This window comes from Rhamphochromis sp. 'chilingali' (genome assembly GCF_963969265.1).
Source record: "Rhamphochromis sp. 'chilingali' genome assembly, chromosome: 6".
NCBI classification, from domain to species: Eukaryota; Metazoa; Chordata; class Actinopteri; order Cichliformes; family Cichlidae; genus Rhamphochromis; species Rhamphochromis sp. 'chilingali'.
Genome location: NC_137933.1, coordinates 25,280,904 through 25,306,264, shown reverse-complemented (window position 1 = coordinate 25,306,264; position 25,361 = coordinate 25,280,904). Strand labels below are relative to the sequence as shown.

General features: G+C 39.3%; 2 protein-coding genes and 1 long non-coding RNA gene across 5 annotated transcripts in view; 1 reads left to right on the top strand and 2 right to left on the bottom strand.

Moving 5' to 3' along the window:
* Positions 1–203: 203 nt before the first annotated feature.
* LOC308398967 lies at positions 204–11,855 on the bottom strand. The gene is made up of 3 exons (XR_013972047.1): positions 11,668–11,855; positions 5,802–6,001; positions 204–3,052 (listed from the first exon to the last, which is right to left on the bottom strand). It is a non-coding gene; the product is annotated as an uncharacterized lncRNA (long non-coding RNA).
* Positions 11,856–12,570: 715 nt separating this feature from the next.
* Positions 12,571–16,149, top strand: foxf1 (forkhead box F1). Its single transcript, XM_080884431.1, has 2 exons — positions 12,571–13,858; positions 15,144–16,149. Exons 1-2 carry the CDS (start codon positions 12,880–12,882, stop codon positions 15,305–15,307), a joined length of 1,143 nt encoding a protein of 380 aa, XP_080740557.1. The 5' UTR covers positions 12,571–12,879; the 3' UTR covers positions 15,308–16,149.
* The window catches only part of mthfsd (methenyltetrahydrofolate synthetase domain containing), an 11,024-nt gene continuing 1,811 nt past the window's right edge, over positions 16,149–25,361 (bottom strand). Inside the window, exons 3-9 of one of the 3 annotated variants that reach the window (XM_080884430.1) lie at positions 25,053–25,166; positions 24,889–25,002; positions 23,745–23,858; positions 23,536–23,626; positions 22,374–22,486; positions 21,997–22,122; positions 16,149–20,376 (exon numbers count right to left, since the gene is read on the bottom strand). In XM_080884430.1, coding sequence (XP_080740556.1) covers positions 19,624–20,376; positions 21,997–22,122; positions 22,374–22,486; positions 23,536–23,626; positions 23,745–23,858; positions 24,889–25,002; positions 25,053–25,166 — 1,425 coding nt within the window. In that variant the 3' untranslated portion in view covers positions 16,149–19,623. The remainder of the gene's footprint in view (positions 20,377–21,996; positions 22,123–22,373; positions 22,487–23,535; positions 23,627–23,744; positions 23,859–24,888; positions 25,003–25,052; positions 25,167–25,361) is intronic. The other 2 variants (XM_080884429.1, XM_080884428.1) reach the window with 2 other exon arrangements.

Below are 25,361 nucleotides of genomic sequence, written 5' to 3'. Positions count from 1 at the left end.
TCAAGTTTGTGCAGAAATTGGACATTTATTGGTGAAAACATGGAAACTTTGTCAATTTTTGCAAAATAGCCGTTCAGTTTTTTTTCATAAAACATATAAAAACAGAAGCATAGTAACAAATACGGGATCAATTATTACACAAACACCAGCAGCCATAGGTTTAATATTTTTATATATAATTATTAGTGTCACTATTATTACAGTTTTGCGACACACACACACACACACACACACACACACACACACACACACACACACACACACACACACACACACACACACACACACACACACACACACACACAATCTGCATTAAAGAGACAAAAAAGAACAAAGCTTTTTACTGTTATTGCAGATAAGTACAACGAAATCTTTATGTATATATATTTGCCAGTCTTTCCACTTTAGGTATTTAGCTTACTGCACAAAAAAAATTCAGAATATACAGAAAACATAAATTAACTTTATTGGAACTCCAGCTTGCGTTTCTTCCCTGTGGACAACTTAACGCTGCAAGTACTAAAGTCTTAAGGAGGTGGTAAAGAAAAAATAAGATTATATATTTCATTTTTAACATTATTCAGTTTACATATACAATAGCTAAAACGAATTGCTTTTTAAAATCAAGGTATGGCCTCACTGATGTTTTAACTTATATGAAATTATGTTCTGCTTTGATTACTGCACACAGTCATTCAAGCAATTCATATCAAGTAAAAAGCAAGCGTATAGGACAAAGTTGACTGATGCAACATGGAACATCTGCCACTTGATTGATTCCTAAATCAAATTGCCCATAGAAACGACTCAAACTATGGCTTTTAAAGGAGCTTTTTCACCCTAATACATGGCCCATTAGCAAATGGCCATTCATCAAATTAACCCTACCTCGAGAGAGCTGCCAGCGTCTCAGAAAGTACAGTGCCACAGTGCTCTCTGTCTCCAGTCAGGACACACTCAGCAGCGCGTCCACTTTGCCATGACTGTGTTTACCTCAGGAATACACAAATGCAGCTCACTGCAGGCTCTATTAAGAAAACGAGACCAAACCTCTCCTGATCCACAGAACACAGACTGCTTCACCCTCTTGTGTTATTTACAGAATTTAGTCTCATTCCCTCGTAGTCATTTTGTAGATATTTTTTTTACTAATGCAGAATATTCTACGTTCTACATGCAGCATATGAAGCATGAATTATTTCTCTCCACATGTGATTATTCACAGTTTTTCTTATGAACATGAAGCAGTAAAGCTTGGCTCTAAATGTTCCTGAGAGCATACAAATGCAATAATCAGCACACTTAAAACACATAATAACACACACAACTATATTCTAAAAATTCACGAAAATAAACAGGTTTACCAAACCTTTAATTAGCATGAAGTTGTGTACTTTAGCTAGAATTAAGGAGCTTCAGGCCCAGCTGTGGTGAGCCTGATTACTTAATAATATGGTGATAAATGCAACTATCAATCAAAACCCCTGACAGGACTTACAATTCAGGAGAGATCGGCCAAAATAAGAGCTGCTGACTCTCTCATTGTGGCGGTGTGTACGGGGGTGTGTAAAAGGATACGCGGTGCAGTCAGCAATGAAGGTACTTGCACCAGTGCAATGACAGGAAGAAATAAAGTGTCACTTTTTATTTACAGAGCACAGCGGCAGTAACTACAGCTCTGTCTCGCAAACAACAGTTGTGCAATTTAAAAGCTAAAGTCACGCACAGTGGAGGACAACAATGACACTGTGGTTGAAACACTGGTGGAAGCCACAGTAAACACACCTTACAGTACACTGAACATAAAGGCTTCCTGAGCACAACACAACTGGTTTTGATGGCAATGATGAAGTAAGACCAGCGAACAGTGTTATGTTTGTCTTCCACCAGAAATTTACATTTCAGATTTCAATTGTTTTATGCATATCAGTAAAAATATGTCACCCAGAAACCCGGCTAACTTTGTACTTTTATGAAATATTTTCACACCCGTATATCGCTGTAGTCATTAGAATGGACTCTTTTTTGCTTTCATGTAATCTGCTTTGCTTTTAAAAATAAAAGAAATCACATTTATACATCAAGTATTTTAATAATCTTATAATTTTTTGGGATATTGTCCAACCTGGAGACAATTAGGAGGGTGAGATCATTTGAAATATTCAAGTAAAATGTTAAAATATGCTGCAAAGTAATTAAGGGTTTTCAAATGTTTGCTGCTTTGTTTTTTCTTTTGAAAATCCTCGACTGCAAAAACTCAATCGCATAAACTCCTGGTTCAAAACAATGCCAGGTGAAAGTGTAATAGCAGTTTTAGTTAGTTATTTAATACTCCTAAAAAAATATTTGTGAAAGATGAATAACACAGTTAAATGTGCAGTGATGAGTTTTAAAAACAGCTCTTCTTAAAAACAAAGTGAATGTGTGCGAGTGTAGGTTTTCGTTTAAACACAGTGAGGTGTGAGAATGATTAAAGTGCAATTAAATTAAACGTGGTCATCTCTAACAAAACACAAAAGTCCAACATATTAAGAACTCTGTAACATCTCAATGAGATGCATTCTGCTGAAATAATTATCTTACTTATTCTAACTGTTATGTTTCCTGAAATATGCCGTATCTCTCTCTCATACGCACACCTATCCCCAGTGACTACTACTTGTTTTGGCCCTTTTCTTCCACAAAGGTCTACTGTGCTTTTCTGCAGGTTGAAAGTTTTCACAGCAGAGATGACACGAAGCAAATTCTGGCTCTGAGGTAAATCACTGCAGCACTCGGGACTGCAGCTATTCTCTCTCACCTCGCCACTTTTAGCAGACCGTGGCTGATTTCCTTCCTTGCGTGACTCCAGAGTGTAAACACACAGCCAGAGTGACTCATCACTATTTCTCACTTCCACGGTCTGATATAAACACATGAAAAGGGTCAGGGGTCATTTTGAGGTGGTGAGTGGGTGGGTGGAGGGCCAGTATGTCTCTCCATCAGACATCTTCCATTCTCCAAAGAATTCACAGCTTCCTGTGGCCAAAGCCGCATGCCTGCCCACTCTAGCCTAGAGGAAGGAGAAAGAGAAACACAGTTAGGGAGAGAGATGGACGGACAGTTTGGGTGATAGATTGCCTTCTCTGCCATGCTCCTCTTCAGCAAAATGGAAAGAATGCAGTGGGGATGAGGCTGTATCTCGTTCCCCCATGACAGGACCAGAAAAAAGAGTGATGGCTAGAGAAAGGATGGAGGGGCTAAATCTGGGTTTGAGTGTATTGCAGAAATGAACTACATTGTGTTTTATGTGCTGGTAAATTGACTTATAAGTCTTGAAAACATTGTTTATCTGCACCTGCCAGCTAGTCTTTTGAGCACATTGGCACTTTGTTAAAATGAGATGCCTAAGAAAGTCCTGATCAGCTCTTGAAGCCTGCAGGGTATTTAAGGTGGAAGGGAGGGATAGCCACTTCCTTTCAGGCCCCAATCTGAAGAAGGGCCAAATACAGTCTAACATAAATCACTTTAAACTCCGCAGCTTTCGCAGTACCATTGTTATAGAGCAGACCAGCGGAAAGAGGCCGGTAGCAGGTGGAAATAAAAAGCCCTTTGACAACCATAAGGTAAGATTCTTCCCAAGATCACCACAACATTTACACAAGCCAAAGAGAGCAATGTCTGGTTGCCAGCACCAGGCTGGACACATATACACACCAATATTTAGTCAGCGAGACTCTCGTATACACTGATACATGAATACATGTATCAGTGGCATAGGCAGCTGCAAGAAGCATGTAAAAACAACAATGATGCAGCCACTGACTGCACAGAAAAGCAGACACAGAGCCAGACGGATGGATGGATTCACACTCTTATTTTTCTCAAGTCCAAACGAACATGTAAGTGGTGCGTTGAGCTTAAACAAACACTGTTAAAATAACATCTGTTGGCTTCGTTATAGTGGCTTTAAAATGTGGTTTGTTGCAGTTGAGTTTGGAGATGAAAGCATTATCAAATTCAGGAAGGGAAATGAACAAACAAACTGCTATTTTTTTCCTTTTCTTTCTTTCTTTTTTTTTCTTGTGCAACAATATTTGTTCTGTTGTGTTTTTCTGTCACACAATTTGCACAGATTGCCACATAGGTCACACCCCCTTCATCTCAGAGCAATAACTTAGTCAAATCAAAACACACAGGCATCTGCCTTCACACACAGACACACACTTTATAGTGGTCTCCACTGAGGTTAAATTTCAAAAGATAAATAAATAGTTGGACTGCATTCATTTTTTACAGTTAAAAAACTCAGAGGCGATCATGGCCTTTTATTGTGAACAGATGTACCAAAATTTACCGAATCTGATGCCATTGCCCCTTGGAGACTTGGGCAGTGATTTGCAGTGTGCTGAGGACACTTGTTTGTTAATAACCTGGTCATTTTGAAATCATAGACACTTTCTTTTCAAGCACGCTTCCTCTCATTAAATGCAAAACTTCTGGTGGTGAGCCAATGAGGCTGTTAAAACCTCCCTGCTGTGTACACAGTTTTAAAAAATTACAAACTTCTCCATAGCACAGTGATCTACACATTTGCCCAACAAGAAAAAGATCCCTGCTTGACCTGGGAAGAGACACAAATCCCTTAGGAATTGCATCAGGAAAGCCTCCGTTGTATAAAACCTGCCAAATCAAACACGTGGAGCTACCCACTGTGGTGACCCCATCTGAATAAGGGAGGAGCTTCTTTATTTGATTTGGCTGTATGAAACATTACTGTTGTTTTGCATATTTTGTGAGCAGCTAAACTCAAAACATGAATGAAGGCGAACCTAAACAAATACAAAAATTCAACACAAAAAATGAATCTCTAAATAATTTCTAACAATTTAAAAAGGCTATTTAACAAATTAATTCACATTTTTCACAATAAATAAATAAATAATTCAGACAGATGCCACCAATTTACCCCCTTCTCTTATTGAGCTCTTGACTAGTCCTTCAGGGGTTACACTACATTGCACTTACAATATTTAAGCTTCTTTCTTCATTCCAGCCTCTCCCTGTCCTCTCATTTATTTCCCTGGCACTGCCTACCGCACCAACCACACCTCTCCTAACGGGTGTACTCATCTCTACTCCTCTCTTCACTTGGGATCACAGCCTAAACCTGGCAGGGTCTCTGTCACATGATGCCCATGCGCGTGATGCTTCGCTGGGACCCCCCTCCACTCAGGAAATGCTCCCGGCCTTTTTCCCACCCTAGTGTTCCGCTGTGGAGAGCTGGGCATTACAACTGAATCCAGTTACCATCCCAAAGCATTCCTGACTGATTCCAACCACTGCCTGGCAATGGGTTCCCACAGACGACAAGGATATGCCCTCATTTCAAGAGCACTGGGTATCAAGTTGTGAACTACCAAAAGCTGTTTATGGCAGAACAGAGGAGTTTGAGCTCCACAATAGGCAATTACAGTGCCCACTCATCCCCCTCCCCTTCATTCAATTTGTGGTTTGTCTGTAGGTGGATTCGGTTATGTGCAGATTAAAAATAGTCAACCCATTCCAGACAAAAACTGTGAGGGACATGGAACACACATTGCACAAATGATATCTCCCATTGTGGTGTACTGTTTGGGAATTCTTAATTGCTTTTTCCGAAGCAGCTTGCCACAGGAAAATCCCCCTTCAGAGTAAAGAAAAAAAGAGTCGGTGGGCTGTGCGTAAACACCATACATATTATGTAAACACATACGTATAAACCCATGTCGCCCCATGTGCACCCATCAAACTGAAATCAAGGCAATATCAAAGAAGCTAACCTGCAGCAGAGCCAATTGTGGCCTGTGTGCGCCCTCCCTCTCTCTTTTGTGTTCTCCGCTGTGGTTTCTGCTTCAGCTCTCATTATTGATGTCTTTGCCTGCATTAGACAGACCATGATGGACCGGCCCTGGGAGGTGTGCAGGACTCCAGGGTGGGGCACCAAACAGACTCGAACTCACTGTGTGGGATTGAGTCTTTTCTTTTTAAAAAAATAGAGGGAGAGAGAGAAATAGTAAGGCCGTGATGCAGGAAAGCATCTAAAAAAATGTCATTTTTATGTTGAGCACAAAACGATGTGCAGCGACTTTTAAAAAATCCACCAGATAATGTCACACAAGAAACAAAAGATCATACTGCTTCAAGTATAATGCGTTTAATCAAGGCTTTGAATCAAATAGATAATTTTATCATGAATAAAAGCTAATTAACACACAAAGCAGCTTTGGATGAATCACACTGAGCCCTAAATTAACTTAAATGCAAAAAAACAGAACTATTGAGGAACACTCATGCATGATGACGACAAGTATGTCCTAGTTTAAATATTCTACGCATTTAAATAAAGCTTTACTAAAAGGAAAGTAAACAAATATGAAGACCACACACCATCACTCCCACTGAAGGAAACCGGAAACTTTGAGAAATATCACATGCTGTCATTCAATATTTTGCTAGTGTAACTGCTGCTTTAATCATCTCTTATTCACCAAAATAGCCAATCTTACTATTACTCTGACAAGCTTTGCAATGTATTGTTTTTGTAATTAAACTTTTGATTATAATGTTTTCAAGAAACCAAAATAAAATATTATTTAAAAAATAATGCATGAAAATCATTGAAAATTGACTATATTAAGGAACATTGTGAAATATTTTTATAAGAGAAATTGCGTTAATACAGAACTAAATATGAAAACAGCCACTGAGCCATTAAAAAAACGTACCATGAATGCTTTAACTTTGTAAATAAAATGTATATTGTGTGTCTATTGTATGCAATATACATTTTTAAATAATATTTTTCTCTTTCCTTTGAATTCTGCCCTTTTGACTTCCTTTTTAAACACACACACATCCAAAAAGTTACAAACTTACCGAAACACCAGTTTGCTGCTATATACAGGTATATAAAATTATGAAGCATTTTCCCTACAAGTGCTAACCACATTTGGAAAGTCAGGAATTTGTGAAAGCTCCGGACCTGCCAAATTCTCCCCACTGCTGTCCTTCATGTCAAATTATGTGGTACTGCTTATAATCACAAAATAAACCAGAAAGAATTTTACATATGCTTTCATGCTTGTTTTTTCATTGTCTGAAAGGAATGCTTCGACATGAGGATGTCGAAAGAAGACAATTTAAAAAAAATTTAAAAAACAGGGTCAAATTTGCTTTTACATGTGACAAACAACTGAATCTAGAAGAAAAAGAAAGAAAACAGGAGTGGGAGTGGGCTGTCTATAATTTGACAATATGGCACACCAGGGACAGTTGCGGGAAGGCGTGTGAAGTGTCGCTGAGCAGCCTGGGGTTCTCACAATAGCGTTTTTTTAAACCAATGACTCATACTTTGGTATGATAACCTCTTTATCTGTTAACTGATAATGACAAAAAAAAGAAAAAAATGCTCCTTTATCCAACATATAAATCTAAAATGAATTACCAGATGACCAAAAGCTTAAAGGACTCTAGTACTAATTTTACAGTTACAGTATAAGATATTCTAACGATGCCTGGGGTTAATTTAACTAAAACAAATTCATTCAGTTCATGGTTTCAATCTGAATTCATGCTGTACGGTATTATTATCTCTATGGAGGACTCCCAGCTGTCAGTTTAAGTCTAAGGATAAGGTCACTGACCTGACCAACCTACTCAATGTTTATTGTCTGCTGTTTCTCCGAGTTGATCTTTTTGTCTCTGCTCTCCCCCTTTAATGCTCCCCTCTCTGCGCTTCTAGTCCTGCAGGAATTTTTTTTTTCTGCAGGGGACCTTCCATGACAATAGAAGGTTATTATTTTGCTAGAATGCCCTTAGATAAATCGTGTTGTGATGTGGCGCTACAGAAATAAAGCTGAATCGAAGGAATTGATAACAACACAGCTATTAGTGCGGGTGTGAGGCGGATGCAGGCAGGTGGCTGTATGTCTCTATGTGAGACGTGACACCAGAATGTAACCGATGGGAAACTTAAAACAACTAAGCAAGGCTGTGTTTCCACACTCTTCCACGAATTCCAATTAAAATGATTGCACTGTAAAATTTAATTTTCTGATTAAATAAATCCTCCCCTCCCTTTTTGGAGGGAAAGGTAACACAAATTAACTGAGATAAGATTTACTTACACATTTTTATATCCATCAGACTCCGATATCTTCAGCATGACGCACAGGCTGGAAACATTGATTTATCCTTTGATTTGTCAGTAGTGCTCATATAAGTAACTTCGGCTCAGTGTCATACTCTAGGGACCTACGGAAGCGCGATTGTGTGCATCCTTTTAATTTGAGCAAAATCAAACATTTCTATAAAAGTTGTGGACATCTCTGTCAGAATTGATGAGGTTAGAAAAAATATTGAAAACATGTCTTGATGAGCAGATTAGAGGTAACTACTTTTCTTTGTAGTACCGATATCTTATCTGGAAAATTAAATGATCATAAAGCCATTTCTGCAGCAGCTGATTACTGGAGACGGCAGTGCCCATCAAATACACTTCAAATCCACATAGTGGCCCAACGCGCGCAATCAGCGGTCTGCTAGCAATCCCGTCCCTTCTCGATCACATAAACACCACTTAAACGAAAATATACACGACCACCTACAGCGCAGGGAAAGTGATGAGGGGGTGCCCACTCCGACATTAGGACACACTGTTTTTAATTAAAGTGACAATGCTGAGTGAACTACAGGCGACACTGCAGAAGCAAAGAGCCAGAAACCCATCTTACACAGTTAAGAATACAAATTGTTTAAAAATGTTTAAAAAAAAAACCCATCATAACCACATATATATGAATAACATTTCAATCGGATTACTTTTTTTATTTGGGTTATTAATGTTAGTCAATAAAGCATTAAATATTTATCAGAATTCTTATAAATGCGAGATAAACACTTTTATTTTCTACATTTTTCTCGAGCATTTGTGTGCAAAACTGAGAGCTCGGCACTATTTGTGCATTTAAAGAGTTGCTGACATTTCAGTTCTGTAGAACACGTAAAAATAAAATGGGTGTGAGAATAAAAAGTAAAGAGAAAAACCTATGTCGTTAAAAAATACGATAATTCAAACTCTGAACCAGATTCTCTTATTAACAGCCATTCATGTCTTTGTTAATTGATTTCAGCTCCCTGAGAGACTGAGGTTAGATCTTATTTTTTATGTGTTGATTCGAGCTCATAATAATTAAAAATGTGTTTTTCTTTCTCAGATTTGCAGTCAGTTTAGGTCAAACAAACGACATTAATGGAAACATTTATTCATGTGTTTTTTTGTTCGGTTTTTTTGCTATCCATATCTTATTCCCGTTTTCAAGTACTGTTTATAAAATAAAAATGTATTAGAAATTTTTGCCTATAAACTTATTTCAAGTTCAAGTCGGTCGAATTTACAGCCAGTTGATCGATTACTTGTCATACACTCCTTGAAACAAGTCCCTGCGGCCTCTCTGTGACCCTCCTTTACCATTAAAGAGGTAAACGGTTTATTAGTTAAAGAAAGAAACATTTAACCAAGTTATTGCACCTAATATTTTGAGAGTCTCTCTCCACCTTAGGCCTAATCTCGCCGAGCTTGTATTTTGTTCAGAGTCCAAATCAAATTAAGATCATAGCTTCCGCTTCTTTTAAATCTGTGATCTGCCAGGTGTAGGCATAATGTAATACTCGTGACAAGGAAATTATTTCTAACTTTATAATGTCAAGTCTTTCTTAGATGATCACGGCACCTCATTTTATCATTTAATCACGTAATAACAGATATCAGTAAGTTTCTGTTTTTTTATTTTGTGCGCAGTGGCAAGACTGAGCTGAAGAACATGGCAATGCTGCTTAGACTGAATTGGAAAATAATTACATTTTATATACATACATAGTTTTTTTCATTATTATTATTATCTATCATAGGTGTGATCCTATGAAAAGTAGGCTCTCTTAAGTAAGAATGTGACAAACAAAAAATGTCTACGTACAGGTCAGCAGATTATTGTAACAACGCGATCAACCGAAAATCTGTTTCAGTAAATACTAGTGAAGCGACCCGGAAAGCCTGTCAGTACTGTGCGCTCTGCGGTGTACCTCCACCTAAGTGGACAAGCATTCCTGAGGATGCAGCGCTGTCAAATATTTCAAGATGCGACGTCACGGAAAAGTGCATGACTTCGTCTGCGACACAGCAAAGGGGAGGTTCTGACCTCGGATCTCCAGCCCCAGTGATGATGAACATAATATGCCACCTTTTAGGCAGTTTTGTGTGTGTGTGTGTGTGTGTGTGTGTGTGTGTGTGTGTGTGTGTGTGTGTGTGTGTGTGTGTGTGTGTGTGTGTGTGTGTGTGTGTGTGTTTGCATACCTGTCCATAGGAGGGGGCAAAAAGATTTTCAAAAATCGCTGTTTCCATTACATACAAAAAAGGACATTTCTTGTACTTGTACTGTATAATATTCCTGTATTCTTGTACTGCTTGTACTATGTGATATTCTGAGGGTGAATAATACCTTTAATCGATTTCTCCATTATGAAAATATATAACTTTGCACCGTGTGAATACGCAGCAGAGGCCATCAAACAGATAATTTCTTCTTAAACACAAGAGACATATCCCCTCAGCTATATAAATGCTTTTGTATATATAGATATATTTGCAAATAACCTGACTCTGAAGAGCGTGAGACAAAGAATGGTATGAAGTCATCAGCGGTAATTAAATGCAGTGGGCAGAAAGAGGACGGGAGCGCGCCTGCCCCTGGTGCGCGCTGGGTGGTCTGCTATGCTGATAAATGTGTGGCCCTCACTTCAGGCGATTGGCCGAACAGGCACTGGTTAAAACAATACTTACATTCACTTATCCGTGGTTCTAAATCTCCTCTGCAACAGTAAAATCTAACCTTGGCACAGCTATCACCTTTGGGCTGACAATGATTTTTTGTTTTTTTACAGAGAATTGTTTTCTCGATTTCCCTTTGGGCAAACTACTTGGAACAAAAGAAAACCGCCCGCTTATGTTTTGGCACTGGGGAATTTAATCAGTAGGAACATTAATAAACCGCGCGATATTTTACTTATACACTGAGTTTGATTAAAATGTGTCACCTCAAACGGAACTCCTTGAAAAGATTACAGGATTTTTGCGCACAATGGAGTCGTCAAACACTGGTTTTACGCACGAACCAAAATACATATATTCTCCTCGTATTTATGTCCACGGTGCCAAAATCAACAGTCACGAACCCCTAAAAAACAATAACGCCGACAGCGAGCAGAAACACGCGCTCATCTAACTGAATTCAAAAGGTTGCAGGCTGCAGCTATCGAGATCTCCAGGGAACAATAACCAACCTACTGTCAACAGTTTCAGGCTATACTCCTCGACTTCCAGTAGCTCTCGCTCGCAATTTTGTGAGAGAGCAATAAAGCGATCTTAAAGTTGGTTTTTCAGTGTTGGAAAAAAAGAAAACAACCATTTTCCAAGTAAACTGTCACTTAGTGCAAGAAGGCAGAGCTTGATCCAAATTTGAACTCAACTTTTCTAATTGTCCTATATTATGTAACATAATGCAAATCGAACACTCTACGTCTCCTGCTGTGGGGATTAAAGAGCTGCATCACTAGTAATCCTGTGAAATGAAAGCCTTAAATCCACCTTACTTCAATTCCACGATCATTCGATGGAGAAGTGCCTGCAGAAGTCGATCTCAAGTCCCAGTCCGAGTTTCTGTGTTCAGAGTTCGGAGGAGCTTCCACCTCACTCCTCTTGCGTCCCCGCGTAAATATTATGACTACATTACACAAACAATATTCATGTGTTAAAACGTCCAGCATCGACTCTCCGAACAGGCAAGCATATCGCATCAGATTGAGTATTAGCTGATCTAACTGGGCTTTTGCTTGATTTTTTATTTAAAGAAGGCCAGGGAAAATGTTTACATTTTGCTGTATAAACATCCTGCCCATGTTCCTGTCTATCTTTTACAGAAATCAAGAGGGTGGTTTTGAATATGAGGGGCATGTTCTCTGGTAAATGTTTTCCATATACTAAAAATGTGATATAAAGTAGCTTTCTTTAAATCGTTTTAATTACAAAGGAGACATAACAAGGCTGCAGTCGTGTGGCTCTTGGGTTATGTGGCCTGCAATGGCGGGATACTGCTTGCAGGTTTAACAACAGATATGAGTTGTATAAATAGTGTTAAAATGATCATAACCCTAAAAAGAACATCGTATTAGAGAACAAGCAAAGCCAAAATCTGTATCCGAATGCTGAATCTAATGCATTCACTTAGTATACGCTTATGCAAATCATTAACGGGCATTTGAATTTATTTGTGCTCTGAGGGATGTGTTAGCGTATGGGTCCTTGAAATTAAATGTTATATGTGAGATATATTCTCTATTTCTGTGTAAGGACGGAGGAAAAAGAAAGATTTCACTGAAAAGTGAACGCACACAGATGTGCAAGCTTACAGCCCACCACTTGAGTAGGAGGGCAATCGGGGAACTGGGCGGGTCCCAACATTAGGATGACCAAGACATACAGCTTCCAATGCGCCGATGGCAACAGATAAGTAAAAAGTGAGCTCCTCGGACGCACGACAACACACCAACTGAAGTGGAAAGCGGCTCCTGTTCTTCTCTTTATCCCATTTCGGGCACTGCGTACAAGGCGGTCCGGCTTCAGACTGCTGCAGGACTGAATCAAAAGCAACAGCTAAGAAGATAATCGCGCCTTCGCCTCTATCGCCACTATCATTATTCGATTTTTTTTCTTTATGACACAAATTTAGTACCTAACTTACTATTTTTTATAGGTGGAAAAGCAATTCTGTTTTTGTTTTCCGTCTCGAAGATTAAATTTAACTAATGACGGCAGAGGTTCAGCAGCCCCCAGCACAGACTCCTGCCCAGAGCAGCCCGATGTCTGCTCCGGAGAAGCCACACGGACAAACGGTGGTGATGGAAACTGCCTCCTCCACTACGAAAACCAAAAAGACAAACGCAGGGATCCGACGACCAGAGAAACCACCTTATTCCTACATAGCTTTAATAGTTATGGCTATTCAGAGCTCTCCAACAAAACGCCTGACCCTCAGTGAAATATATCAGTTTCTACAGAGCCGCTTCCCGTTTTTTCGGGGCTCGTACCAAGGATGGAAGAACTCCGTGCGTCACAACTTGTCCCTGAACGAGTGCTTCATTAAGTTGCCCAAAGGCCTCGGTCGACCGGGGAAAGGACACTACTGGACTATTGACCCGGCTAGTGAGTTTATGTTCGAGGAAGGCTCCTTCAGAAGGAGACCCAGGGGTTTTAGGCGCAAGTGCCAGGCGCTGAAGCCCATGTACAGCATGATGAACGGCCTGGGATTCAACCACATCCCCGAGTCTTACAACTTCCAAGGGAGCGGCGGGGGCCTATCCTGTCCGCCCAACAGTTTGTCTCTGGACAGTGGGATTGGGATGATGAATGGACACTTGGCAGGTAACATGGAAGGGATGGGTCTGTCCGGACACTCCATGTCACACTTGTCGACCAACAGTGGACATTCCTACATGGGAAGTTGTACAGGATCCACTGGGAGTGATTATCCCCACCACGACAATTCCGCCTCCCCTCTGCTCACCAGCGGAGGAGTCATGGAGCCTCATCCCGTATACTCGAGTTCAGCCTCTGCGTGGGCTCCAGCCCCTTCGGCCTCATTGAATAACGGGGCTTCCTACATCAAGCAGCAGCCTCTGTCCCCCTGTAATCCAGGAGCGAACCCACTGCAGCCAAGTTTGCCCACACATTCACTAGACCAACCATACCTGCACCAGAATGGCCACAGCACCACAGATTTACAAGGTAAGTTTATATATGTGTGTGTGTGTGTGTGTGTATATATATATATATATATATATATATATATATATATATATATATATATATATATATATATATATATATATATATTTAATTTTCTAATTTAAAAAAAAGCGCAAAAGGTTCAGAGAAGCCGGGCCTGATGATATAAAGAACATTTGCGAGCTATGACAAAGATAAAGGAAACGAAAGATTTTATTCAAATTAAGACGCTTTGGTTATTAGAGGATAGAGACAGAGATGATATACTGTCCACATATGTCTGTGGTTTACAGAATTTTATTTCACATATCATGCGCCAAACTTGGGCCTAGTGGAAATGTTGAGTAATTCTGAAGAGCATCACACTGAAATGCGCCGGATTTATTCTGCAGTCAGTAAACATAAGGCTTATCTGTGCTGTGCATAATTGAGGGATTGGAATTAAGGCTATTAAGGAAATGATACAACACAACTTAACCACTTTTTTCGTAAATAAAGTTCCAGTATTTTGTGAATCATTAAACATAATAAATCAGGTTTATTAAAATAAAACCCAGACAGAAGACCAGAGGGGTTCAAACCTCCTGAACGTGTGGTATTAAAAAATAATAAATCAAGAGATGGTTGAAAGAGTCTACCGGGAGAGTTTAGAGTCACGCCAATCTGTGGACAAAAAAACAAAAAAAACAAGCGCGGTTAGGTCCAGCCTGCCTTGCCTCGAGGCTCTCGGTCCTCCGGGACTGGCGTGCAAAGGGGCCACTGTCAATTAGCCCTGCAAGCCCGCCTCCCCTTTTGACAATCTTTATCGGGTTTACTAAATGGACTCTGGCCCCAAGAGGAATGCATGCATTTCAGTTAGTATAATAGAGTGAAGCTCAATTTACAAATATAAACTTCTTTCTTACACAGAATATAAAGTGCCTACACATACAGCAATCTTTTTGCGGTAAAATATGGTAGATATAGAGCATATTATTATTATTATTATTATTATTATCACCACATATAACAGTTTTATTATTAGGGTTTCCAGAACGCATAGCGAAGGTCTGTAGAACTGGATAATTCTAGTATCAGCAAGATTACCAATCAAATCGTGTTGCAAATAACTTGTAAGCATTTAAATAACTTTTTATTTCAGAACTATAAACAACATTTTTCTTAACTGGGGGAACATAAGGTAACATAGGTTACTAGCCTTCAAGTACATTACATTTAAAAGTGACCCTTTAAAATTATTATTATTAGTAGCATTTCCATTCATGTTTTAAATGCTTTTTTGCAGGTATTCCTCGGTACCATTCCCAGTCTCCCAGCATGTGTGACCGAAAGGAGTTCGTCTTCTCGTTCAACGCCATGACTTCCTCAGCCATGCACTCACCGAGCAGCGGCTCCTACTATCACCACCAACAGGTCTCCTACCAGGACATTAAGCCCTGCGTGATGTGATGTCCTCCGTGGACAGTCTAGAGACTAGAAGATGGTGTCACAGACTTGAGCCATGAAGCAAAACGGACTGAAATGAACAACGAATGAGTAAACTACCACTGAGAGGCATGCCCCAGTCCTGGAGAGTGCTCACTGCTTCAAGTAGATTGGACTACTTCTCTGTGCTGTTACACACAGCGACAGAGACACGGAGACAGGCCAATTAGAAAGCAACCACATAATAATATATAATAATAATTAAAACAAACTCTTTTATGCCATCTTCATCAACATCGACCAGCGGGGTAAAGCGTGGGCGTAAGACACCCTGCTGTTGTTTGGTACTTAGTCCTGCAGAGCGGATGACTACCACTTCACACTTTTGTTCTTGTGTATTCATCTTGTTAAAGTAGGTCAATGTTTAAAAAAAAAAAAAAAAAAAAATGAAAAAAAATGCACACATTTCCCCGTCTCATGTTTTTACCTTTTTTTTCCTTTCATTTTTTTGGACTTGCATACAAATGTTAGATTCTGAGATGAACAATTATGGACGTTACATAGCCTGTATAATGTAAGTCCATATACTGTATACTGTGTAAAAACAATGACGGCACTTTTTGAATAACCTATAAGCGCAACTTTCTTTTTATTTATTCTGTAGGCCTATATTTTAATTTCAGGCGAACTGGCCAAGGAGTTATATGCTTTATTGGCAATATTTGTCAGAACGCTTATTATTTGTTTTAAAATGAAAAATTGAGGATATATTGTAAACACTGTTATGTCTTTTGTGTCAGCTATATGTAGACCATTACTTTCAGCATTGTATACATTGGTAGAAGAAGGGGGGGGGGGGGGGGGGGGGGGGGAGTCTAGCAAAGGGTCCACCAGCGAGGGTTTGTCTTTAGACTATATTACAACAAAGCATTAAGAAATAAAATATCTTTTCGGCTCTTTAAGCCGGCAATTCCACCAAACGACATCCATTTCGATTTTATCGCACACAGACAATTTTCGGGGGCGATGGTCCTGCAAGCAAACATGCCTTGTAAACAGATGCAAAGACAGTGATCCTTATTGCATAATTAACCCCAAATTAGCTTATTTAAAGATGGGAAGCTTTTTTTGTGTGTGTGTCCAATTCTTCAGCAGCCTTCTCGTGTAAATGTATATTATTGCAATTCTTTAATGTAAAGCGATGGTTCGTTTATTTGGGGTTTAAAGCACAAGCGGTACCCTAGGTACTACAGACAGTTGTCACTGTGGTGCAGTTAGGTCTTCTATTTCAAGCAATTACTGCAGCAGTCTGTTGTTTTCACCTACAGTTGACGTCCAACTTTGAAAATTAGAATTATTAGAAGAAACTAAACTTTTCCCAATCCATTGGTCGACTGGTGAACATTAACAGTCAAGGGTTTGAAAGGTTAATCGTAACATGTCTTCGATCTGTTGAGAGTGTGCAGTAGTTAAGGCGTAACAAATCCGAGGCAGAGATCTCACACGCGTCTGGTTACAGGGTGAAAACCTGCAGCAGTCCCGTTGCTTTGGCAGTGAGGCAGTTGTTTTCCTCAGACGCATTTGTCCAAAGAACATTTCTTGCCATGGTGTAAATACAATAAATTGCGCTGATCTAATTTAAGGAGCATAACTTTGTAATAATTAGTTTTGGAGTGTTCCGCAAAATGCGTAATTGTACAACAGAAAATTGGCCTAGGAAAATGAAAAAGAAAAAAAAGTAGGGCCGATTTTTCATAAAGAAGAACATCTTTATTTCTCATCTAAAATGAGTTGTTTTTGTTACATAAAATAGATATACCACTCATGATACTGCAAAGACAAAAATAATAAGCAGTTAAAAGTACTCATAAATAATACGCATAACGTGTATTGTACTGTGTAAAATCCTGGTTATCTTATCTCAGAGTCAAAATATTTTAATTTTACAGATGCAAATTATTATAAGGGACACGTTTTTTTTTTCTTTATCAGATTTCTGATCCATTAATTATAACTGTTGTTTTTCGACATTCACAAACACGCATGTCTGTGCGGCTTAAAACCAATTTGGCAATTTTTTCATCTGAATGACCGCAAATCATTAAAAAAAAAATAAAAAAAAATCCGGACGTCGTTTCTTATTTTAAATTTCTTCAAGTTTCAAGCAACATTTATGGCGTTTAAAAAGTTGTTGCTAATGTAAGAGTATGGTGGGTGCATCAACACAGTCAGTGTAGATTAATCCGATGCTCATGCTTGTGATTTAGATTAAGTAAACCAACTGCGGTTTGAGGCCTTTTGTTATCTTCTTTAATCTTGACGGTTAAGTCATGTTTGCTGATGTTTGTGTGTACAACTACATCTTTACAAGGGGATGTAACATGCTCCACAGTGATACGCTTTGCAATCTCACCACATGACCACTGACTGAACCCCAGTAAAACGAGCATGCCATTGAGCACAGGGGTAAGCAGGCTTAACAGCAGTGGAACAGAGCATTAACAAACTGATGACATTTGCCAAGGTTCAGTGCTCTGGAGGGCTGAGGGAGAAAGATGGCGTTCCACAGCTGTTCCCTGGCCAGGGCTGGATGACAGCTCCATAAAAAGCCAGAGGCCTGGTACTGTGCAGACAGACACACTGCTTGTGTCCCAATCCTGCCAAGACTTTAGTGCAAACAGGACATCTATGGGTTAATTTCTTAGGTAATGGCAGTGCAGCTACAGAGACAGGTGTAAACAGAAGAAAAAAAAAATAGAGTCATTGGGCAGGTTATCTAGCACTTGGGTTTACAGAAGTTTGAAGGTAATGTTAACAGACACATTTTCCAAACAGAGAATAAGAAAAATGTCACTCTGCAAAAATGAATTAATCTTTTAAAGTTTTCTTTAAGCTTAAAACTATTTCAAGTTTACAAGCTGGCATTTTATATGTTACAACTGGGTGAAACACATCAAGTTTTATGAAAATCCAATAACGGGCCTGAAATATCATATTTAACCACTAACAACATAGTTCTGCCTCTTCACGAGAACGATGGTTTGAGGTGGTGGGGAACTTCAGAGTCGGATCTCCAAATTCTGCAAAACCTTGTGAACATTTATAATCCATCAATTTTCTTTTTTGTTTGTTTTTCATAAAAAGACACTCAGTGTTAACGGGTACAGTCAAACGCTTTAGTGAAGAAATAAGTAAAGTCATGTGGAGCAAATTTATCTAATATTGAGGGCAGCATCACTCTCTCACTGGCCCAACCACACCAAATACAATGAATAAATTTGTATTTAGTCACTATAATGGTGCAAATATAACTGTAAAAATGAACGCTAGCTAAAAAACAAAACAAAAACAAAGAAAACAGAACAGCAGCAATAGAGGCCTTTAGCTCTTCCCCTGTTTATCGTTGTAATCTGCCTGTTTTAGATTTTCATGGTTAAAAAAAAAAAAGAGAAAAAAGAAAATCATACAGTAGTAGAGACTATCCAATAATCCCGTGTTATGTACAAGAATCAATCAAGCCAAGAAAATCACAACTAAGTCACGGTTATTTGTAAACTCTTTACATTTCTGTAGTCTCATTAAAGTTCATTAAACTTTAAACACTTGGAGTCTGTTCACAAGTTCTGTAAATCTGGATGAACTTGGACAATGAAAAAGACAAAAATGGTCAAAGGTAGAAGCCTGCGTGGCTAGACTTTTGTTAGATGATGAAATGTTATATTTTACTCCCAGTTTTGTGACTCAAATGATCAAATGTTGTGACTTGCCACACGCAGGTGCCATTTTGAACAAAACGAACCCATTTTTAAACAAGTAGGATGCAGACAAACAGGTCTGGCAACATCATGGATGTGATAATACTGACAGCTAGTTTTGAGAAGGAAAAAAAAAAAAAAAGCACTAGCCTTTTTTATTTTTTATTTTTTAAATTATTGTATGGTAGCAAAAGCACTGCATGCAGTTTGTAGACTGAAAGAGAAAATGAGTGTTGTGTTTCTAAGAATCTCTGATAAAGGCACTTTGAAGAGAAAACGATTGGGACAAATTTAAAGAAAGAAAGCTCCTGTAGCCCACTTAACAGAGCATATAGCAAAATCTTAGTCGTTATAGAATTTGTCTGGATTCAAATCAGCACAAGGTTCACTACTCTCATAGTTTCAGGTGTTGTTAATATTTAGTCATGCCTGCTAGGTTCAAATATGTTCTCTTGTAATAAATCACATTTTTGTTCATATTTTTTTTAAAGCAAAAAAAAACCAATCAACTCCTTTTATGGTGTTTGCAGTTGTCCAAAACTGTAAACAACTTAAGCATTACATTAGGTATATTTCTTACTGCTTTTACTGCTCAGTTTTTTCTGTGGCATCACTCTTAGCATCTGGTGCTGATACTTCAGACTTCGGAGCCGCTGCTGGTTTTGGTCTTCTACTGGATTGTCCAGATTTCCTGCCTCCTCGCTGGCTCTTGGCCAGTTCAGCCTGCAGACTGTGACCATTGAGAGCAAGCCCCTGCAGAGCCTCCAGGGCCTGATCTGCAGAGTGGGGGTCACTGTAATCCAGGAAGGCCCTGTGCTGAGCTCCCTGCCAGGTGAGTCTCAGTGGAGTGGCCTCCCTCTCTCGGAGGGCGGTTTTCAGCTCACTAACACGCAGCCCAGCAGGGATTCCTCCCAGATAAACTGTTGTCACACTCAGATGGAGCTTACGCTGAGATTTGACTTCATTTCCACCCTCTTCTGGGACCTGCTCCTTTGTGTTCCCTCTACTTTTTCCCTTTATTGTCTTGCCAATTTCTTGCTCGTTACCTGCCTTGCCGTCTCCTCTGCTTTCTTTATTCATTCTAGTCAGATGCTGTCTGGCTTTTGGTTCTCCCGCTATTCTTTTTTCCAGTCTAGAGTCCTGGCTGGATTCTCCCTCAGCATCCTGCTGTGTGTTTGGCCTCAGCCTCTGTCTGGTTTGCCTTTTGGGTTGACTGGCGTGCAGACCAGCTTCTGCCGCAACAGGCGCTGCCCCCAGTGTTACATCCTTTCCAGCTTGTTCTTCAAGAGCATGCAGCTTCTTCAGGATGGGGATCTTTTGCAGCTTTTCTGTGTCCAGCTGAAGACAAAACTGGACAGACTCAGTAATGCTGAAACGAAAAAAATGTGTCTCACACAGCATACAAACAGACCTGCTCAGGGCCGATGCAATGCACCTATTCATAATAAAGAGAAAGCTGATAGCTCCTCACAGCCCATGCTTAAAAACCATCTTAATACCAGCAGGATATTTCACTTCCCAAGCAGTTAAAAATAAAGACTGCTATCTTGATTTGTTGGGTCTTCAAGTGTCTTGGCAGACTTTGATGCTGACCAGTCCTGTAAAGGATATACGGACCTATTGTTTTTACACTGGCCTGTTTGACCCGTCATTCCCCTGCCCCTGCAGAGCCAAGGTGGCTGGGCAGAGAAGCCTTTGATGATCAGACGCGGCCTTCCTGTCTATGAGGTCACTGGGTCCTGTTTACTTATATGCATGTTGTAAGGAACCCAGAGGTTACACACAAACTTACCACATAAGAAAAATAACCTTTACCTATGTCTAATTAAAGATAAATTATCAAGAGGAAAAACACATTTCATCTTTGTGCCACTGTCAGTAAATCAGAAGCTGTTTATGGTCCAGGCTGATTTAAATACAGACGATGATGTGAAATGAGTGGTAAATAAGACTGATAAAGCACTATAAATATATCAGTAAAATTCCCAAGATAAAACAAACTAATTAACTGTGTTTGTTTTTTAAAGTAAACAATTTTACATAAGTGTGCACTGTACACACCATCCATAAAAACTAAAACTATTTTTTTATTTCTAAGAAATAAAAAAGAAAAAAACTGGAATTTTTTTTTTTTTTTGGCAAAATGGCATTATTACAGTAAGTGCACTCAGAAGAATAAACAATGCTGGATAGACCGTCCTCCAGTGAGCTGTAGGTTTTCTATGTGTCCACTAGAGGGCAGTGTTACTAAGGAAACGCAACATTTTTGTCATGTAACCAAAGCAGCGCATTTTCCTATAAACTCTATGTTAATATTTGATCCCATGAAGTAATTATAAAGACTCATGTGTGCTAGTGTCATATCTCGTCTTGTCCTAAATTGTAGAAGAGATTAGTACAAGCTAATGTATACTTTCTGAACACAAAAACTTCAGTTGTTTTTTTTTTTTTTTCCTTTTTTAAATTTAGTGTTGGGCATTTATTCTCCCTCTAAATGCCGGTTTCATTATGTTGAATGACAACAGGGGTGGAGACCTGATCAAACATTCATGAAAAACATACTTTCAGAGCAAGTCATCTTACTGGAACATCCATATTATCAGATTATTGACTGAAAAACATTTTTAAAAGGTGCAGGATTTTTCCAATAACATTATTTTTCAGTAATGGAAATCCACATACTAAGAGCGAAGCATTAATCACAGATGTTAAGTCTTTCATAGATAAAGGCATTAACGTCATAATTTTTCCAGTGTTCAAATCAGTTACTTTCAGCTATGCTTTACTGAACGCTTTTTTGTATGCCCCTCTTCTAGATAAATCCATCACAGAGATTTGAGGGGAGACACGAGGAATGACATGTATCAGGTCAGGCCAGCCTTGACCTCTCAAAATCAAGTTGACTATGAAATAACTACTATGCTTTACACAAAGCAAAAACAAGCACACTCAGGTTACCTTATTCCAGATGATTCCACATGGCTTAGGCAACTGGCAATCTGTTTTAATAACTCTGGTCGGTGTGAGGATGTAGTCTACAGTCAGGTCATGACTTCCCATTAGATCTTCTGGAATGTCCATCACCTGAAAGCACAGTTATTCCTCAAGTATTCAAATTACTAATGCTGAAACAACAAGTGGGAGGAAAAAAACTCTAAACTATGTCTGTTCATGTCAGTTCGAGCTGCACATCTTTATTTAAAACTGTATTATTCCTCATTTTAATACCAACGTGTTCTTTAGCTTTGTAAAAAGGGACAAGCTGCTTATTGCAAAACAAGATCCATAAAACATTTGAACTGCTCAGTGAGATCAAACTGAATGCGCAAACCAACCTGGCAGTCATGGACAACAGTAACCACCACAGTAGACTCATTCACGGCACCCATTGAAGCCATCATTCCATACTCCAAGTCAGCAAAGCCTTCTCCTTTTCCAATCCGAAAGCCTACAGCGGAAGGCAGAGAGGGAAACTTAATTTAAAAATGTATACTGTGCAGTTTACGAAATCCTTTTGGAGATTTGTAAACTCCTTTATACTGCCTTACAGTAAAACATGTGTTTCGCTGCAGTACTGCATGAGTTATCTTGGGCATTTTAGAAATGAGGATCACCATGGAGTGCGGTTAGCAGACAATTTACATGGCGGGAAGAACACAGGAGAAGCCACAATAAGCAGAAGGGATCTGATTACGTGCATCTGCCTCAATCTTATTTCTGCTCTTTTTCCTCTATGCTGGCAGAGTGTGCAGAAGTGCCTCAATAGGCTTAGACACGTGCAGCAATCACAATACCTTTGTTCCATTCTGCTTTCAGTCAGCACAGCCTCTCATCATTTTCCACTGTGTAGTAAACAAGCCTTGCATAAAACAATTTATAATCACCCAAGTAGTGATTTAGGAGAATCGCTATATAATAACAGACTATGTTGTTCATTACTCAGCTAATAATTGTAAATTCATGCTTGAAAAAGCAGGTTTTGCAGCACATGCTGCCTTTTCCACCTTTAGAGGTTCAAGGAGACCTATTGAGCTCATTTGCAGCATAGTTTTCCTCTTGGACTGCAGCACAGTTGACTAAACTAACCTTGCTGCAGTCTCTCCGTTCATAATCTCTGTGACACCATTTTCACTCGTCTCCTTTAAGCCACCTTTCAGCTGGCTTATATATACCCTAAACTCATTGGCTGAAACTTTGGCCATGTTTAATATAAGTATCCAACAGTGTTACTATTGTATATATGAAAATAAAGAAAAAAATTGTTTCACTTTGAACTGAAAAAATATTGTCTATTCTGCAATAATAGACAGTAAATTGCACACGTGGTTCTAACTACTATTTAAGGAGTACTGCATTTTCTTTAGATTTTATATATTTTAGTGCATGTATGGTAAACTTGGTCTTGAATTCACTGCTCTGTTGCTCTCCCACAATCATAAATCATTTAGGTTACCAATATGAAACTGAAATAGTATCGTGACATGGTGTATAAGTCACCTTTCTCCGACACCGCCACAGAACCAACCACCATCAGGTCAATTTTAATTTTTGCATCCAGGCCAACAGGTACACTGAAGTCTTTCACACCCTGGAGATGGTTTGAAGGTTTCAGAAGAAAGAAGAAAGAAAATCTAATTATCATTATTGGGAATTTAAAGAGGAATGACAATGCTGACAAATAAGAGCAAACATTAGTACATTTATACCTGAGAGGAAGAACATATGCGTAGTTGTTCTTTGCTAGCCCCTTCAGGTGGAGTAATCCTATTGAAAAGGCCTGTACGAAGACGAGGAGTTGGGACCAACAAAGTTTTCCGTGCCTGCAAAAATTATTTCAGTAAAATGTTAAAAATAAATAAATAAATAAAAATAAATAAAATTAAATTAAAAAAAAGATCCTGAGTTATTTAATAGGACTAGAAATTAAAACTGAGCTGAATAAAATCAGTGGAGTGATGGCAAAATTACAAAAAACAAAAACATTTAAATTTAACTGATGCAAAACACTGATGTTGCTGAAATGTGACTTTACAAAGAACCTACAGGATATTATACAATAACTTAAACAATCTTATGTAGCAAATTCTTGACCACAGGTGCAAACTCCAGTTCTTGAGGGCCGGTGTCCTGAAACTTTTCCATGTGTCCCTGCTGCAGCACACCCGAATAACATAAGTAGGTCATTAGCAAGACTCCATAGAACAGGGGTGTCAAACTCCAGGTCTCGAGGGCCGGTGTTCTGCAGGTTTTAGATCTCAACCTGGGTCAACACACCTGAATCAAATGATTAGTTCATTACCAGGCCTCTGGAGAACCTGAGGACATGTTGAGGAGCTCATTTAGCCATTTAAATCACCTGTGTTGGATCAAGGACGCATCTAAAACACCCAGGACATCGGCCCTCGAGGCCTGGAGTTCGACACCCCTGCCATAGAACTTGACTGCATGCCGAGGTGGCAATTCAGCCATTTGATTCATGTTACAGCAGCTCATGAGTGAATGAACATGGTGCAATAAAAGTACTTTTAGAAGTAAATTTTTCCAAACACTTTACTTCAATTTACTTGAGCAGGTTCAGGGGTTGCCACCTCAGCATGCAGTTAAGTACTATAGAGTGTTGCTAATGACCTAGTTAAGTTATTCAGGTGTGCTACAGCAGGAACACATTTAAAAGTTTCAGGACACCAGCCCTCGAGGACTGGAGTTTGACACCCCTGTTCTAGACAGTAATAAAACAGTCTAAAATTTCTCATTTAAAATTCTGCTTGCATTTAAAAATTCAAAAGAAAATCATGTAATCCAGCCTGAGGCACTCTGGTTCTTGGTTTTTTTCCAACCCTGCAGTGCTACCTGCAGCACTGCCAGCCGAGCACCCTCCAGAGGTTTGTCAGGATCCACCTTCACCTCAGATGTGTGGATGAACGCCTGCAGCTCCAACACCTTGGCGCAGGCCGCAAAAGCACCCTACAGCAGAAAGGAAGGCATCTGATCATAGGTTCCTCGAGTCAACTTACTTCCAAGGTGATAAAGCGTGCCTGCTGCTGGGGTCTGTCTGGGTTAACTTTGACTGTCTGGCTGGACTTGAACTCCTGCAGGCCTGCAAGGCTGTAACATGCCTTACCTGCACCCTGGTCAATAGGTGCACAGGAAAAGACATGTATGCATGCACAGAGACAAGACAGCCATTAGTGATTCAAAATTTAAGAACATCAGTCAGAAGCTGTGCTGGTACCCTGAGTGTAGCAAGAATTTCACCCCTACAGCCCTTATTATTTTCTTCAGTTATTTATTTACTTACTTACAGTACTTTACATATAACCCAG